This window comes from Nanorana parkeri, unplaced genomic scaffold (genome assembly GCF_000935625.1).
Source record: "Nanorana parkeri isolate BGI_ZX_2015 unplaced genomic scaffold, ASM93562v1 scaffold1389, whole genome shotgun sequence".
NCBI classification, from domain to species: Eukaryota; Metazoa; Chordata; class Amphibia; order Anura; family Dicroglossidae; genus Nanorana; species Nanorana parkeri.
In genome coordinates, this window is record NW_017307657.1 from 303,677 (window position 1) to 321,623 (window position 17,947).

The 17,947-nt window shown below is 46.2% G+C and overlaps 2 protein-coding genes across 2 annotated transcripts in view; both read right to left on the reverse strand.

Moving 5' to 3' along the window:
* Positions 1 to 17,947, reverse strand: part of CAPN5 (calpain 5) — an 86,722-nt gene that overhangs the window by 25,817 nt on the left and 42,958 nt on the right. The window contains exon 3 of the mRNA XM_018569754.1: positions 12,633 to 12,764. Coding sequence (XP_018425256.1) covers positions 12,633 to 12,764 — 132 coding nt within the window. The remainder of the gene's footprint in view (positions 1 to 12,632; positions 12,765 to 17,947) is intronic.
* On the reverse strand, positions 2,802 to 11,663 carry OMP (olfactory marker protein). The gene is made up of 3 exons (XM_018569753.1): positions 11,514 to 11,663; positions 9,249 to 9,317; positions 2,802 to 3,152 (listed from the first exon to the last, which is right to left on the reverse strand). Exons 1-3 carry the CDS (start codon positions 11,661 to 11,663, stop codon positions 2,802 to 2,804), a joined length of 570 nt encoding a protein of 189 aa, XP_018425255.1.

Consider the following 17,947-nt stretch of genomic DNA (forward strand, 5'->3'; position numbering starts at 1 on the left):
ATATATATATGTAAATAATATATATCTGAAGTTAAGCCGGCCATACACTTGTAGATTTTATGAGCATTTCCTTTGGATTTAACTTTCGATTTTGGAATGAATGGAGTTTCCAAATGAAAACCACATTCACTGTTAGAATTTTGCTTGTTGTTTTGCTCCATGGATATTTTTTCCATCACTGCAGTCATGAATTTGTCCCCATTAACCATTAGAAAATTGAACATATGTTCCAAAAAAACAAATGAGATTCTAACCGCGTATACCCCGCATTTGGCTTTAATGGTGTGAGAAGTAATGGGGCCAGCTTCTACTGAGCAGATAGAATGAGGAATTAGGAGACCTAGCTGAAGGCATTGGTGGGTTACAAAGGGTATCGAGGGCTACAGATTTGATCTCCACTCCCTCGAATTCCCCCCAATTCCCCATTGCATAGAGCAGTGGTTCTCAACCTTTCTAGGGCCGGGACCCCTTGGAAACATTTGCCACGTTGTGGTGACCCCCAACGGTAAAATTTAGGGATGCACTGATATTAGTATCTTTGTGGGCTCTTGGGAGGCTATGCAGGCTCTCAGATGGCTAGTGGGACCCTCTGTTGGCGTCCAGAGCGGGCTCTGTGGTGCCCAGTGCGGGCTCTGTGGTGATCAAGCACTCACATCCCCTCACTCCTGCCTGCTCCCCTCTCTCTGATCCTCTCTGGCCTCTGCAGCGCCATCTATGAGAATTGACACTGCCGCGCTAGGAGGAGGCTGAGGAGCTCTTACCTAGAGCAGCACAAGGCATGTGGGGACCCCCTCAACTGTGGGTTGCGACCCACTTTTGGGTCGCGACCCACAGGTTGAGAACCACTGGCATAGAGCATGAGCCAACCACATACAGTATTTTGCAACTTAAGCTACCCATGACCGGCCGCAGTCACTGTTCGGCCTACAATTTTCCACCCGGCTCCTTTAACAAAAGTCAATTGAAAACTAACTTTTGTTGAGCAAAATGGTGCCAGGGGGCCCAGCCGCCCATAGATTGAATTTTGACTGATTCAAAAGAATCGATTTCGATCTGTGTATGACCAGCTTAAGCCTGACTGTGAGAACAATTATAGCAAATAACATTAGCACCAAATAATCTGTTCTAACTACAGAACTGAACAGATAAAACAAAATGATAAAATAGAACAATGATATAGGAGAGTAAATGTAAAAAAAGCACTTTATTGATCATGGGACACATCATTATATATATAAATATATTTTTTAAGAAGTATATAAATTTTTACTATGAGAACACAGAGTGGCAGATTTGTGGTGAACATCGTAAAAAAAAAAAATTCAATTTCACAGCAAAACATTTAAAGAGGAAAGCTGCCAAAAAATAATCAAAAGGAAGTGGAAAATTGGAAATATTTGTTAAAAGTTCAGGTGAAAAACCACACATTTAAAAGGACGGTCTGACACGCGAGAGAGGGAGAGTGCGAGAGAGAGAGAGAGCGAGCGAAGCTTCTCTCTTCAGTTTGCTCACTTAAGATTTGAAAATGAAAGATAGGAGCTGATTGGTTGCCTTGCACAGCCTCTCCTGATTTTGTCTGCTCCAGTTGAGAGAGAGAGAGAGAAAGAGAGAGAAAGAGAGAGAGAGAGAGAGAGAAAGAGAGAGAGAGAGAAAGAGAGAGAGATTATACCAATAGGGAACAAATAAAAGTAGTTCAGTGTTAGGGGTTAAATATACATAAATGAGCAGTTAAACTTTTCTTTCTCTTTTATCATATGTTAAAGGAGAATTATGAGGCGAGTGATTTTCACTCAGCCTCATAATCTGAGCCGACCTTTGACAATGAAACTGTCACAGGTCGGCTCAGTAGATAGGGAAGTGAGCGAAAACATACCGTCGCTCGCTCACTTCTCGATCTATCCCTGCAGAGAGCCGTGACTGTCACAAACGGCTCCCTGCAGGGATTCCCCCCCTCCCCTGTCCGATCCTCCAGTGCTGACTGGCAAAACGGACGGGGGAGGGGGCAGGCACAGCTGGCTCTGCCTCTAGATAGGCAGAGCCAGCTGTCAATCCCGCAGCTGGGTGGATCCAGACAGTAATGTTGGTTTCCTACCCGGCTGCGGCGTCTCAGTATACTGCAAGCTGTAGCTCACGGTATACTGAGCTTTGGGTGACGGGAGGACGCTAGTTTATGTCCTCCCGTGACCCTTAGGAGAACTATGGCGAAAAGCCCTGACCCCATAGTTCTGCTTTAAGCTCACTAGAGAATCAGATATTAATTAACAAAACAATCGAAATGAAAGCCAAAAAGCAATCAATCCGTTAACAGGGATGGAATTGGGGTTGTTCTTTAGAAAAGTTGAAAAGTTGAAAAGCTTTAAACTGCAAGTTTGGGCAAAACGTTCAATGTGGCACACATTGAAAGTTTTGCCCAAACTTGCAGTTTAAAGCATGGAGACTTGTGGAGAACATAAGACTCAGACCATTGAATCAAACTATTTTTTGAAATGTTTGCGTTGGATCTGCAAGTGGATATACATTGATATCTAGATGAGGTGGTCTGTAATGAAACCCGACCTTTGTCATGGTGCAGTCGCATAATGGCGGCAATGCTGCACAATGACCGCATGGCCACATTAGCTTCACACACATTCTGTGTTGAATTGTTCTGTGAAGACAACGAATATGGTAAAAATAAATAAATTAAATTAAATTGAGGAAATGGAATAGATTACATCAAATGATCAATTTAGACCTCATTAGTCAATCAACCCTGTCACTGTTCTTTCCCAACCTTCATATAGCACCAAAATAAGAGTCTTTCAGGCTTTGAAGCCAACCGAACATTGGATGTTGGAGGGATCGGCCCCATCTAAGAAGGCAAAGACGAAGTACATGACCTTTCGGATTTTGGCTAGCTCGCACAACCTTTCTCCAAATTCTTGTGCATCTGCTTCATTGCAATCAACCTCAGTCTGTCCTGTGTTCATCCAGAAGATGGCTGGAGGGTCAAGGAGCTGGCGGCTCATAAGATTGGTGAGATCCGGTGTCCAATGTTGGGAAGTCCCAGTGATGACCACCTTGCCGGGTGTTTTAAGGTGGACCTTCCACCATAAAAATCTGAGCTTCTGCTTGCCGAAGTCTAGACGGTAGATGTATTTAATCTTATAACACTAACTAGACCACAGTTTTGTCCCTTATTAACCACAGATTACGTTGTACCATGGTAATCATGATTCAGTCAAGATCCTAAATCAGCATCCCAGCTTGTTAGAGCAAGGTGAGGTCTGTCATCCATTGTTGGGAAGTCCCCGGGATGACCACCTTGCCGGGTGTTTTAAGGTGGACCTTCCACCATAAAAATCTGAGCTTCTGCTTGCCGAAGTCTAGACGGTAGATGTATTTAATCTTATAACACTAACTAGACCACAGTTTTGTCCCTTATTAACCACAGATTACGTTGTACCATGGTAATCATGATTCAGTCAAGATCCTAAATCAGCATCCCAGCTTGTTAGAGCAAGGTGAGGTCTGTCATCCATTGTTGGGAAGTCCCCGGGATGACCACCTTGCCGGGTGTTTTAAGGTGGACCTTCCACCATAAAAATCTGAGCTTCTGCTTGCCGAAGTCTAGACGGTAGATGTATTTAATCTTATAACACTAACTAGACCACAGTTTTGTCCCTTATTAACCACAGATTACGTTGTACCATGGTAATCATGATTCAGTCAAGATCCTAAATCAGCATCCCAGCTTGTTAGAGCAAGGTGAGGTCTGTCATCCATTGTTGGGAAGTCCCCGGGATGACCACCTTGCCGGGTGTTTTAAGGTGGACCTTCCACCATAAAAATCTGAGCTTCTGCTTGCCGAAGTCTAGACGGTAGATGTATTTAATCTTATAACACTAACTAGACCACAGTTTTGTCCCTTATTAACCACAGATTACGTTGTACCATGGTAATCATGATTCAGTCAAGATCCTAAATCAGCATCCCAGCTTGTTAGAGCAAGGTGAGGTCTGTCATCCAGTGTTGGGGAGCCCTCATGATAACCACCTTGCCGCATGTCCCAGACGGTAGATGTATTTATTTGCTTTTAATACTTTTTTTTCACCTTTGTTTCATTGTGATCATGATTCAGTTGAGATCTTAAATTCGGCATCCCAACTTGTTAAAGCAAGGTGAGGTCTGGCATCCAGCGTGGGGAAGTCCCCGGGATTACCACCTTGCCGGGTGTTTTAAGGCGGACCTTCCACCATAAAGATCTAAGCTTCTGCGTGCCGAAGTCCGGACGGTAGATGTATTTAATCTCTGGATTAATGATTTCATAACCTTAACTAGACCACAGATTTGTCCTTTATTAACCACAGACTAGTGTTGTTTCATTGTAATCATGATTCAGTTGAGATCCTACATTTAGAATCCCAACTTGTTAAAGCAAAACTCCATTTTTAGAAAACAAAAAACTACATTGCCAAATTTGTCAATAATTAACCACTTGCTGCCCAGAGCAATTTCTTACACTTGCACACACATGATAAAATCTACATTTTTGGCTAGAAAACAGCGTCAGACCCCCAAACAATGATATATGTTCTGAAAGCAGAGGCCCTGTAGAATAAAAAGATGCTAGTTTTTTTATGTCGCACAGTATTTGCGCAAATGCCATTCAGACCCGAATGGCATTCAGGAGCTCCCAAATGCAATTTGGAAATTCAGGACCCCGAATGACTTGCGGGTCTAGGAGCCTCAGCTTTAGTATTATATGTATATACTGTATATGGCTCCCATACTGCCGTAACGAAAATTCGTCTTCAGACCCATTCGGATGCATTAATCCGAAAAACACATCTGATAGGCCAGAGAAGTCACATGTCCGATTCAGTTTAGTTTTGGAACGAAATTCAGACGGGATCCGAAATTCGGAAATGGAAATTCAGATTCGGATACATTTGGATGCATTGGGATTCGGATGTGTCCAAATTTTGGAAAATTCGTCTGAATTTTGATCCGGAACTAAACTAATCGCACATGTCTAGGTAGTACAGTTACCGATGTACATCTGACCAACTCTCCACCTCTGCAGTGATTCAGGTGTTAGACACCAGCACACCCATCATGTCTCACCTCTACCAACACTTGCCCATTTACAATTGCAGCCTGTGGCTGTGCCTTGGTAAGGGTGAAGACATAACACTACAGCTGGGGTCTATCTAACGTGGAGAAACTATGTCGCTGGTGGACCTAAAGTACTGTGGGAGCTGTGCCATCCAAAGAAGAGTTCCAAAGTCCACATTACAATACAAACACATACCAAGCCCCAGGGCTGGGCCAAGAGGCAACTGCCTTGGACGCTTTAGCAGGAGGGGGGTACAAAAAGTGGCAGGACTGTTCTCCTGCACCCACTTTGATTTTCTTGCTCTTCTCTCTTTCCTTGTACCTCTCTCTGTTACCCCCTAGTTGTCATGTTTCTCTGTCTATGTCCTTTCCCTGAGTGCTATTTGTCCCTTGTTTCCCTTGTACAAGAGGGAAAGGGTACTCCGTTATGTATGCAGTTTCTCTTTTTAACATTTATTTTACTTCCGAGTCACTGGAACAGTGGGGTTTACGCACTAGGGCGGGTGTAGCGAATGGTCTCGTACCCTTGTTGCAGACTACTCTGTGAGACTTGAATACCTGCATTGTCCCGTATCAGGCCCTTGCTCAAACATCTGATTATCATTATCTGTGATGATACCATGCTATGCCAGGTTGATTTGTATATGAAAAATGTTCTCAATAAATAAAGATTGCACTAAAAAAAAAACAGTACCCACCCTCTTCCCCATTCATGTGTTTATTTACCTATTAGTGATGGCAGTGGCCAATGTTTGCATCCTTGGGCCCAAAATCTTCTCGAACACTGGCCGTACTTGTGCAGTAACTCTCCATAGACTTAGATAGGGCTGTACCCCTAGTGTCTCTAGGGTAGGTGTATGGCTCTATTCAAGGCTAAGGAACTAAGTGAACAAGTGTGGCTAGCATCTTGGGTTGGATGTAAATACCCAAGAGGGCCAGGTCATGAAGTGGGTGATGGGGGTTTCTATGTTGGATTATTTTTGGGATAAGGAAGAGGCTTCTTTTTTTCAAAGTGTAATTGTCCTCAAAACCTTTGAAAAAGTTGTACCCCATGATCCTGGCCAAATAAAAAAAATGTGAATGCTTGGGTTGCCCAAGAGTACATATGTGTCTATGCAATGGGTGGCCACGTGAGACAAATAGGACTTTGGGGAGCAAGGCGGGTAACAGTGATCATGATAACTGTTACCATGATAACCACCTTGCCGGATGTCCCAGACGGTAGATGTATTTATTTGCTTTTAATACTTTTTTTTCACCTTTGTTTCATTGTGATCATGATTCAGTTGAGATCTTAAATTCGGCATCCCAACTTGTTAAAGCAAGGTGAGGTCTGGCATCCAGCGTGGGGAAGTAAGTCCACAGCTCATGGTGAGGTGTACTTTAGCCTTATCTCCTTGTCCCGGCACTGCTAACCCCCGCTTAGGCTATGGAAGTCATGGTGCCCGGAGAGTTGGGCTTGGACTGGCTGCTGTGGGGTCATACAGACAAAGATTTATTTTAATAAAAGAATGTGAGACGGGAGGTCATTTGTGCCTCTGTAGCTCATTAGATGGCACAGAGGAATACCCTCATCTGACCGTGGAATTAGTCAGCTACAAAAGACATTAATATATTGTGAAGTAATAACATTAATCTAATTTCTAGAGGTCACATTACTGTTACTATGAGAATGGATCTTAGACTTCCATTTTAATCTCATCACAAGAAGAATTAAGAAAGGGCAAGTTCTGAAGATGAATAATAATGGTTCAGTCCACTAAATGTGATATTTTAGAGTTGGGCGAGTTCCAGCACTTTGGCTCCACCATCAGCTGCCCATCCCAAGCGGTCAGCTCTCCGCACCCGAGTTCACCTTGCTTTTGTTTAACTGGTACAGTTGGGGTGCAGAGCCAGTAACCTCAGCGAATCCTAAAACGGGTAAGGGTAAGATTCAATAGTCACGGCCAGTACTGAAATCAATTTGGGGTGATCTTAGAGTTTTAATAGCAATTTTGCCCAAATAGCTACATTTCCTATGAAAAACATAAGGAACGTGTTTAAAGGACAACTGTTCCTTTAACAAGGCAAAAAAACCCACGCAACAGCCTACCTGCCAGATCTTCTCAATCGAACGTAACCCAGTACCCACCCTCTTCCCCATTCATGTGTTTATTTACCTATTAGTGATGGCAGTGGCCAATGTTTGCATCCTTGGGCCCAAAATCTTCTCGAACACTGGCCGTACTTGTGCAGTAACTCTCCATAGACTTAGATAGGGCTGTACCCCTAGTGTCTCTAGGGTAGGTGTATGGCTCTATTCAAGGCTAAGGAACTAAGTGAACAAGTGTGGCTAGCATCTTGGGTTGGATGTAAATACCCAAGAGGGCCAGGTCATGAAGTGGGTGATGGGGGTTTCTATGTTGGATTATTTTTGGGATAAGGAAGAGGCTTCTTTTTTTCAAAGTGTAATTGTCCTCAAAACCTTTGAAAAAGTTGTACCCCATGATCCTGGCCAAATAAAAAAAATGTGAATGCTTGGGTTGCCCAAGAGTACATATGTGTCTATGCAATGGGTGGCCACGTGAGACAAATAGGACTTTGGGGAGCAAGGCGGGTAACAGTGATCATCCCCCTTGCTCCACAAAGTCCCATTTGTGTCACGTGGCCACCCATTGCATAGACACATATGTACTCTTGGGCAACCCAAGCTGTGTAACTTTATTGTGTATTGTGTTCAATCGATCATTTATCCCAGAAGTGGTCAGCTTGTGGGCATCTGCAGACATGACACCACCACCCAATCAGGATTTGCACCAACCAACCCAAATACCACCCCGTCCCACCCTTCAGCTTCCAGAGCACTTAATACCATGGTAAGCTGCATCTTAGTTATACCCTTAGTTATGGCCCACTAAAAAAAGCGACCAAAAGAAACATAAATGCCTGGGTTGCCCAAGAGTACGTATCTGTCAATGCGATGAAGAACAGGTGGCCAGGTGACATAAATGGGACTTTGGGGAGCAAGGGGGACTACAGTGAGTGGAACAATCTATATTTTGTTCAATCGATCATATAGAAGTGTTCAGCTAGTGGGCATCAGCAGACATGACACCACCACCCAATCAGGCTATGCCCAAACCTACCTAAGCACCACACCTTCCTGCTTCCACAGCACATACTCCCACTGTAAGCTTCATCTCAGCTTTCAGCTAGTATGTAGCCATTCCATATAATCATGCATCTGGTGTAATTACACTAGCTGTGTTATTCCTCTTTATTGTTTTCAGGGATATAGTACAAATTACAAACTTTACCCTTGATAATGCATCTGTGATGGAATTAAACCTCCCACCATGTATTTTATGAAAACAGACATAAGAGTGAGTAAATATTACGCTGCGTTTGCTGGAACAAACAGCGGATTCTGCTCTCCAGGGAGGCAGGGGGAACCGAAACGCTTCCAGGCAACTGCACAGGGAAACCAATCTAATGAGTCCTCTGTAGACTCTTCTGACCTACGCGTGTGACCCCCATGGGGAAGAATAACACAGCTACAGCGCAAAATAAGATATCCGAGTCAGTCCCAGCTCAATCTATAGCTGGGTGTGTGAGAGTACATTACCAGTATCTGAGGAAAAAGCTGAATAAAGTATTCGTGTTGACAAATGTCTATATACACAGCTGAAATACATCTCTGTGAACGGACTTGCTTGCCAAAAGAACTGTACAGTAATCCTGTTCAGCAAGTTTCCTAATCCGGACACTATACAAAGTCCTGACCACTTACTCTTCTCCACTGAAGTCAAAGCAATACATCTTGCTCTAGGCTGTGATTGGATAGTGAAGGAGCAGTGGATTACTGATGAAGGCATCTTTCTGCTCTTTCCTAATGTTGTCACCTGGCTGGTTTTGAACTGCACACACTACAGGTGAAAAGTTGGGTCCCCTGCAGTCTAGTTGTACAGGGTTGCAGGTGCTTGAAATAAAGAGTCCCTTGCTAGAGGCCTCAAAGAAAGTAACCGGCAGCCTTCAAAGCTGGACATGTTGTAGTGGTCGCTCTGCTCACAGCCAAGTCATTCTGAGCCCTCCCTATGGCAACCATTTCCATAACTTGTATCCCCCTTTCAAGTTTTCTACTCCTGGGTTCTTTATCTTTCTCTCGCACTCACCTCCAGGTGGGCCTCAGCTTGGAAGAGGAATGGTGGTGAAGTGGCAGCTGGGTTGGGTGTGAGCTGCTTCTGTCAGGATTGGAGTGTCTGTCCTTTGGTTTCTTGCACATCTGTCCAGTGCCTCCCCATAGACATACCCTTCCCCTATGATATATAACCAGGGATCCCAACCTGAAAGAAGCAATTTCAGGGAGGTGTCCCTCTCATTTCAGTGAGGTGCCCTCTTCCCCCACCCAATCCGCAGAGGGGGGCTTAAATGATGGCAGATAGCAAAGGTGACAGCAGCAGTGGGCAGGTGCATTAGCTAGTTTGCTATTGGCTATTGCAAAGTGCAATAGCCACATAAAGGAGTGACAAACCAGCACATTTTGCTAAATGTGCTCCATGCTCACTCCTGTGATGGACTACAATCTCAGGTTTAGTTTCCTAATTTGTATTGAGATTGTAGTCCATCCCGGAAGCGAACTTGGAGCGGTGACTACTTTACAACACACACAGGGGCCATGGGGAACAAAAGTAGCCCCCCTCCAGAAGGAAGGACAGTGTCAGCACCAATTCAGAGATGATTTGAGGATCTACAGCCGAGTGATACACAAATAAGATACATTGTTGTTCATAGTTAAAGGAGAACTATGGGGTTAGGGCTTTTCCCCATAGTTCTCCTTAGGGTAACGAGAGGACACAAACTAGCGTCCTCCCGTCACCCTAGGCTCAGTATAACGCGAGCTGTAGCTCGCGGTATACTGAGACGCCGCAGCTGAAGCGGATCCCGACAATTATGCCTGGATCCGCCCAGCTGCGTGACTGGCAGCTAGCTCTGCCTATCTAGGAGGCAGAGCCAGCTGTACCCGCCCCCTCCCCCGTCCGTTCCGCCAGTCAGCGTGACAGGATGGAGAGGTGAGCGAACGCCGGTATGTGTTCGCTCACTTCCCGATCTACTGAGCCGACCTGTGACAGTCTCATTGTCACAGGTCGGCTAGAACTATGAGGTGAGTGAAAAGCACTCACCTCATAGTTCTCCTTTAAGGTTCTGAAATGTACTGTATTTTTTAAGGCCTCGTTCACACCAGACACAGTGCGTTCCGGCACGATTCTGGCCAGTACGCACTGCATTGCATTGGGGCCGGCTCACTATGCTGTGGGGCAGGAGGGGGCGTGGTGGTCCATTGACGTGAATGGCACCGTAGCCACGCAATGCACAGCCATAATGTGCCTTGCGTTCTCGTGTGGCCGATCACATTGCGGGCCGGAGGGCGTGGCCATTCACTTCAATGGCCCGCCACCCCTCTTCCTGCCCCACAACATAGTGAGCCGGTGGCAATGCCATGCAGTGTGTTCTGGCTAGAATTGGCGCGGAATGCACTGAGTTTAGCGTCAGTTTAAAGTGCCCCTGACATCACACACATTGATCCACAACCAGTTCTAATAAGCTAAACCCACTTACAATAACCAACCCCTATTTTTATTAGACCACTGACACTTTTTTTGTGGCTCACATAGCGTAACACAATCTACCGCTCCCCTCCATTCAGTTGTCCCACAGTCAAAAGGTGGCAATCCTATACTCTCCTTCAATCAGTGAGTTTTGTTAGAGAACTGTAAACTGCTATAAAGGAAATTGGGGAATGGATATAATTATCTTGGGGGGAGCAATTCCAGAAAAAAGGGTACATAAACATTCAGTCGGGTCTCTGGGTGGTGCTATTGTATTTCCTCAGGGACCTGAATAGCAGAGAAGATGTCCTTTCTAGCGTGTACCACCTGAGGCAACCTCAGTCTGTCCTGTTTACATCCAGAAGATGGCTGGTGGGTCAAGGAGCTGGCCATTCATGAGATTGGTGAGGTCTGGTGTCCAATGTTGGTATTCAAAAAACCAAGAAAGGGCGCAGAGAACACTGGCTAGTTAACAAAGTAGTGATGAAAAACTGAAGGTGGTGGCACTTACGTGTGAATGCCAGGATCTGGAGATGGACGGCCGGTATGGAGGATCGGGGCACTCGTGGTGTGGTGTCCGACTGTGATCGATGTATTAATCCAAGAGGTATATCCACGGGAGAGTGTAGATGAGAAGAGGGGACTTCGTCTGAAGTGCCGTGAGGGGTCTGTGCGGTGTGGGAGAGAGGCAGGGGGATCGCTGTGTTATCGGCAATAGGCAGCGGGCAATGGACGGGGCTGAGGCAAGAGGCAAGACCTCGAAACGCGTCGCTCTCGTCCGCTCTTGGATCCCCCTCCACTCCACCATCAACTCGAGCCCCGGCGTCTGACTGTCCCCAGCAGACCCGACAGAGACGGCTCGTTGACACACGCGGCCACGGCTGCCACAGCCCTATCCAACACCCGGTTCCTGTCTGAATGATCCCTCTCCAACACGTCATTGGATTCGACTTGCGGCTTCTGCCAGCTGCTTCTGCACATGGTCCCCAGCAGATCTGACAGTTACCGCTCGCTGAGACACACACAGCTGCGGCTGTTACAGCCCCGTCCATTGCCCGCTGCCTATTGCCGATAACACAGCGATCCCCCTGCCTCTCTCCCACACCGCACAGACCCCTCACGGCACTTCAGACGAAGTCCCCTCTTCTCATCTACACTCTCCCGTGGATATACCTCTTGGATTAATACATCGATCACAGTCGGACACCACACCACGAGTGCCCCGATCCTCCATACCGGCCGTCCATCTCCAGATCCTGGCATTCACACGTAAGTGCCACCACCTTCAGTTTTTCATCACTACTTTGTTAACTAGCCAGTGTTCTCTGCGCCCTTTCTTGGTTTTTTGAATATTTACAATCCACAGGTTCTCCTCCTGTTTTCCAGGGCTGCACACACACCTCTAAGCTAATTTGTTGCCCATCCGAGAGCGCTGTTTATATGTTTTTTCTGTCCAATGTAGGGAAGCCCCAGTGATAGCCACCTTGCCGGATGTTTTCAGATGGACCTTCCACCATAAAAATCTAAGCTTCTGCCACCTGAGGCAAGACTAACACCTTGGTTTAGGACCAATGCACACACGTTTAGTAAAATGTACGTGCACCAAAATACACCTAAAACAGAACACACAAAACGCTCCACATCAAAAGCATTCAATAAAAGACACGTCAAAATAACTGCATTTTACTACACAAGTGATGTGTTAAAACCATAGAAAGGGAAATGAGAACCATGTTGGAGCTCTTCCACCTGGTGACCACTTAGAATGCTTGCTTTATAATTCTATAAAATGGAAGGTGGAAAACGTCTGGTTGGCGAGGACACCATCTCCAATTTGTTGCTCATTTCCTTTTGTCCATCGTTGATCAGCTCCAAGGTCTCTACACAAGAAATGACCTTTGGCTGCTCCAGGTGAGATCAGTTCCATAGTGAATGACCCGCACTCCTTACCTTCTGCCACAAGACCTCTCGAGAAGCCAGCGAGGAGCAGGCCGCCACAAACCAGCAGTTCCCGACCTGTCCCTGATGCAAGTCGTGGGAGCTGATGCCATCCACAAAGAGGCGAGGATCATTGCAGAACTCCTGCAGGGAGAGAACAAGAGGCATGGGGTGAGACGCAGGAATTTTCTACAAGGAGTAATAACCTCAGCACGTGTTATAGTGTTTCTGGTAAACTGATTACTGAAATGCGTTTCTTAACTTAAAGGAGCCAAAAAAAACGCAAAATGAAATGGTTAGGGACAGTTAGTACATGGAGGACAGCCAGGAAAGGAGGAAGGCGAGAACAGAAATTCTAATAGCACTTTGATTAAGATGGAGCAGTATTCGAACTTCTGTTCTCGTTTGGGAGGTTTCCCTGCACTTCCTGTCCCAGTTATAGGTGGTCAACTTGCAGGAGTAGGAGTGGTTGCAGTTGATGACAACTTTAATCCCCTGTAAAGTCTACAGTGTAGAGAGCCTTCAGATACACAAGAGGAGCCTTTGGGATCTTGGCTTCGTTATTCACAGCTCAAAGAGGGGGGGTCCTCATCACATTTTTGCGATGGGGCCCCATGAGTTACGGCCCTGCTCCTCCACTGTCTGAAAAGTGATCTGCGGTGGATCGCAGCTGTCCGGTGTTCAGAAGGCAACACTGCCGCCAGAATGCGTTGGGTTTTTTGGATACCAAGGCAGATTTTCATTGCACTACCTACCATGCCGCAACCATCCTGTGCTGGGGATAACTGTAAAATTGTGAATCTCCCTAATAGGACACAGGCAGAAAAAAAAAAAAAATACCTAACTGATCGTCTAACCCTTCCCCAGTCTATCCAAAACTAAGCGATAGCTCTCAGGAACATCCAATATAAAAGTATACGAAAAAATAAAAAATTATGAACAGCACAAAAAATGCGTAAGAAATAACCCCAACCATTTAACTACTAGAAGCCAATCTGAGATTATTGTTTCTTCACGGGCCTGAGTAAGCACCGAAATACAGAACAGTGTCTGCATGGGACCTGAAGGCTGCATGTGGCCCTTGGACCACAGGTAGACACAGATTTAGGTCATGTATAGCACACATAGCTTTATAGCTTTAACCACTAGGTGGCAGTATAAGCCAGCTGAAACAATAGAGCCATACTGTTACCGGAAAACTATGTAGTGGGGAAGGGTTAAATTCCCGGTCAATGTCCTTCCCTTTTTGTCTTCTGTGTCCAGTTTTGTCAGACTTCCTCTCACTTCTTGAAAAATCTGACGGAGGTTCTGGCCTCTTTTTTGATGTCCCCAAAGCAGCTTTAGGCTGCAGTCAGTGGTGTATCCAGGGCAAGACACATATGGCACATGCCATGGATGCCACTTGAAGGGGGCGCAGTCATTATTCAACCTCTGCCGCTTATGGTTAGTTGCTAGGACACCAGGTGGTCCTAGCAACTGATCAGCAGTGGTAACTTGGGACTCTCTCCCCACTCTAGCTTGTTCTTTCTGAGCTCTTCCAGCAGCTATTGACACCAATGATCTTTTTAGCCATCTATAAAAGGAGGCATCCTTACCACTGGTAAATGTAACATGGGCCTTTCTCCACTGGCCGCCAACGTAACGGGGCATTTCCTCACTGACCACCAATGTAACGGGGCCTTTCCTCACTGACCACCAATGAGACGGGGCCTTTCCTCACTGACCACCAATGAGACGGGGCCTTTCCTCACTCACCACCAATATAACGGGGCCTTTCCTCACTCACCACCAATGTAACGGGGCCTTTCCTCACTGACCACCAATGTAACGGGGCCTTTCCTTACTGACCACCAATGTAACGGGGCCTTTCCTCACTCACCACCAACGTAACGGGGCCTTTCCTCACTGACCACCAATGTAACGGAGCTTTTCCTCACTGACCACCAATGTAACAGAGCCTTTCCTCACTGACCACCAATGTAATGGGGCCTTTCCTCACTGACCACCAATGTAACGGAGCTTTTCCTCACTGACCACCAATGTAACAGAGCCTTTCCTCACTGACCACCAATGTAACGGAGCTTTTCCTCACTGACCACCAATGTAACAGAGCCTTTCCTCACTGACCACCAATGTAACGGAGCTTTTCCTCACTGACCACCAATGTAACAGAGCCTTTCCTCACTGACCACCAATGTAACGGAGCTTTTCCTCACTGACCACCAATGTAACAGAGCCTTTCCTCACTGACCACCAATGTAACGGAGCTTTTCCTCACTGACCACCAATGTAACAGAGCCTTTCCTCACTGACCACCAATGTAACGGAGCTTTTCCTCACTGACCACCAATGTAACAGAGCCTTTCCTCACTGACCACCAATGTAACGGAGCTTTTCCTCACTGACCACCAATGTAACAGAGCCTTTCCTCACTGACCACCAATGTAACGGAGCTTTTCCTCACTGACCACCAATGTAACAGAGCCTTTCCTCACTGACCACCAATGTAACGGAGCTTTTCCTCACTGACCACCAATGTAACAGAGCCTTTCCTCACTGACCACCAATGTAACGGGGCCTTTCCTCACTGACCACCAATGTAACGGTGCCTTTCCTCACTGACCATCAATGTAACGGGACCTTTCCTCACTGACCACCAATGTAATGGTCTTAAATTCTTAAATTGAATCAATTCTTAAATTGATTCCTATGTCAGCATTTTGTGTTTACACCTATGTAACATATAAATATAATAATTATCAGCAGAGGTTCTTCTGAGTTAAAAAGGATTGAGAAATAAGTTCTTGGTAAATGTTTGCTGAATCTCAGACTCTTTAGATTGGCACTTAACAATGGCACTATGTATAGGGCTCACATTATGTCCCGGTTTCCCATCTCAGATAGTGGGTGAGGTGGGATATATATAAAACCCATTATTGTATTCTCAGTAAAACAATGGGCATTGTTAGTACATCCAGAATATGGGTGTATTCATTCTACAGAGGAACAAACACATCAGTATAGGCATTGTGCGATAAGTAAACAGTGACTGGGTCATTGTCACTATACTGGAAGTGAAGGACACATCGCCCTCCTGATTGTGCCCCGTACACAGGAACAGAGCCCTGTATAGGCAACACGGAACAACATGGGCCTGGCTGAACCTTGGGGGAAAGCCAGATAGGCCTGAGCCTAGTGAGGCCAATATAGGTGCCAACTGTCGCGCATTATGTGACAGTCCCTCATTTGGAACCCAATCCCTCCCTCCCCTCATTCGGAACCCAATCCCTCCCTCCCCTCATTTGGAACTTAATCCCTCCCTCCCCTCATTTGGAACCCAATCCCTCCCTCCCCTCATTTGGAACTTAATCCCTCCCTCCCCTCATTCGGAACCCAATCCCCCCCTCCCCTCATTTGGAACTTAATCCCTCCGTCCCTCTTTTTTCCCGATGTACAGATCTCTATTTAAAAAAAATATAATTTAAAGGGGAACTTCCGGAATGATCTTTTTTTAGGAAGCTTACATTGGTCCTGCGTGGCTCAATGTAAGTATCCATATCTGATCTCTGGAGGGCCACTGAGGATGCTGAAAATCACTGCTGTAGTCCGTACTACCTACAGTGACAGCCCTGATCTTCCGAGTGCAGCTCCAGCGGCTTCCCCTCTGCACAATGAAATAAGGGAGGCACCCGCAGGGCACCGCTAACATTTAGGAAACTCCTATTTTTTTTTCAATGAATACAAGGAGTGCACTCATTGGATAAGGTGGAGAGGAGGGGAAGGTGACATCACGATCTCCACCTCGTCCATTCATTTTTCAAAAGGGTCACTGAGCCCCAGTCAATGACTTTGCCTAGGCTGGGATGACGTCATTAGCCTGCTGCAGGCCGGAGGAAGAATTCCTCTAGTAATTAACTAACATTGTCACAGGGTGAGAGGCTGCATCAGGGGCTGATCTGTGTCAGAAATTTGTGATAACAGACAAGAACTGCACATGATCGTGTCATTTCCGAGTCGGCATCTCAGTCAAGGAAGTAGATTGTGAACCTGGATGACCAAAAATGGCTCCATCACTCTAGAGACAAATGTATTTTCGTCATTGTCGGGTCGTTACGGATACCTCTATGAGAGGTAATTAATCCCATGGGGTCACAGTAGATTAGTTCTATGCTGTGTTCACTCTTAGCCTGCATCCTTGACATGTAGTGGGTTAATACCCGGGCAACCGGCACCATGTAATAAACTATCTCTGTATCAGGCAGAAGCAGCCAATCAGCTCCTAGTGCAAGGACTGGATCAAAGATGGAGGTAAGCTGTAGGACCATGCAGCTGCATTAACTAAGAACACAATACAATCCTGCACTATAAATGTCAGCGTGCGTACAAGAAGCCAAGGTTCTGTTTAACCGATTATAAAGATTATCTTAGTCAACACAAATGTTTACAAAGGGCCGAGTTGTACTCTTGGCCGGACACCTGGAATTATGTGTAACCAAAATGAATCATCTCCATGGAATTATTCCTATATATGTTCATAAGATCCTCCATGCAGATAGGTAGGTAGGTGGTGCAAGTCAGGGAGAAGGGAGGTGACCGCGATATGAGCCTGAGACCTGAGGTCACCCACCTGACTAAGACGTGTGGTGGAGGATTCTCTACTGGATCAGTGATAGAACAGAACCGCAAACCTATCCGCAGGTAAAACAAATAACATACACCGGTCAGACCACTGAGAGGTGACGTGACTAACATTGATTATCTAATTTTAATGGCCCCTGGAAGTGGATGGGATATATTAGACAAAATATATTACAATGGCATCTGGAAGTGGGGGGGGGATATATTACAATGGCACCTGGAAGTGGGCGGGATATATGACAATGGCACCTCTAAGTGGGGGGAGAGCTCATCCGTTTCCTCGATCGTCGGTGTGGGCCATCGACTCGGTCTTCTGGAAGGAGCTCCACCCACCAGCCAATGAGAAGAGACCTCACCCCTCCCATCCACCTCACGAGGATCTCTGGCTGGGAGGACGGAGTTTAGCTTGAGAAGCTGATGAGGACACCGTCCTGCACGCTCCTGCCAGCTCCCGCCCGCAAGACACGGCCAGCACTGGCCATTACTGGAGTGACAGCCTGGAGAGCCCTATGGGGAGCCCTGGTTTAACCAGGGCTCTGTGGGGTCTCACCAGGGCGAGATGGGGGTCTCACCAGCACCAGGGCTCCGTAGGGTCTCACCAGCTTGGTTAGACCGCCTGAGTGGGGCCTCATGTTTAGGTTTCGCCTAAGGCCTCGCAAAATCTAGAGCCGCCTCTGGGGGGGATATAA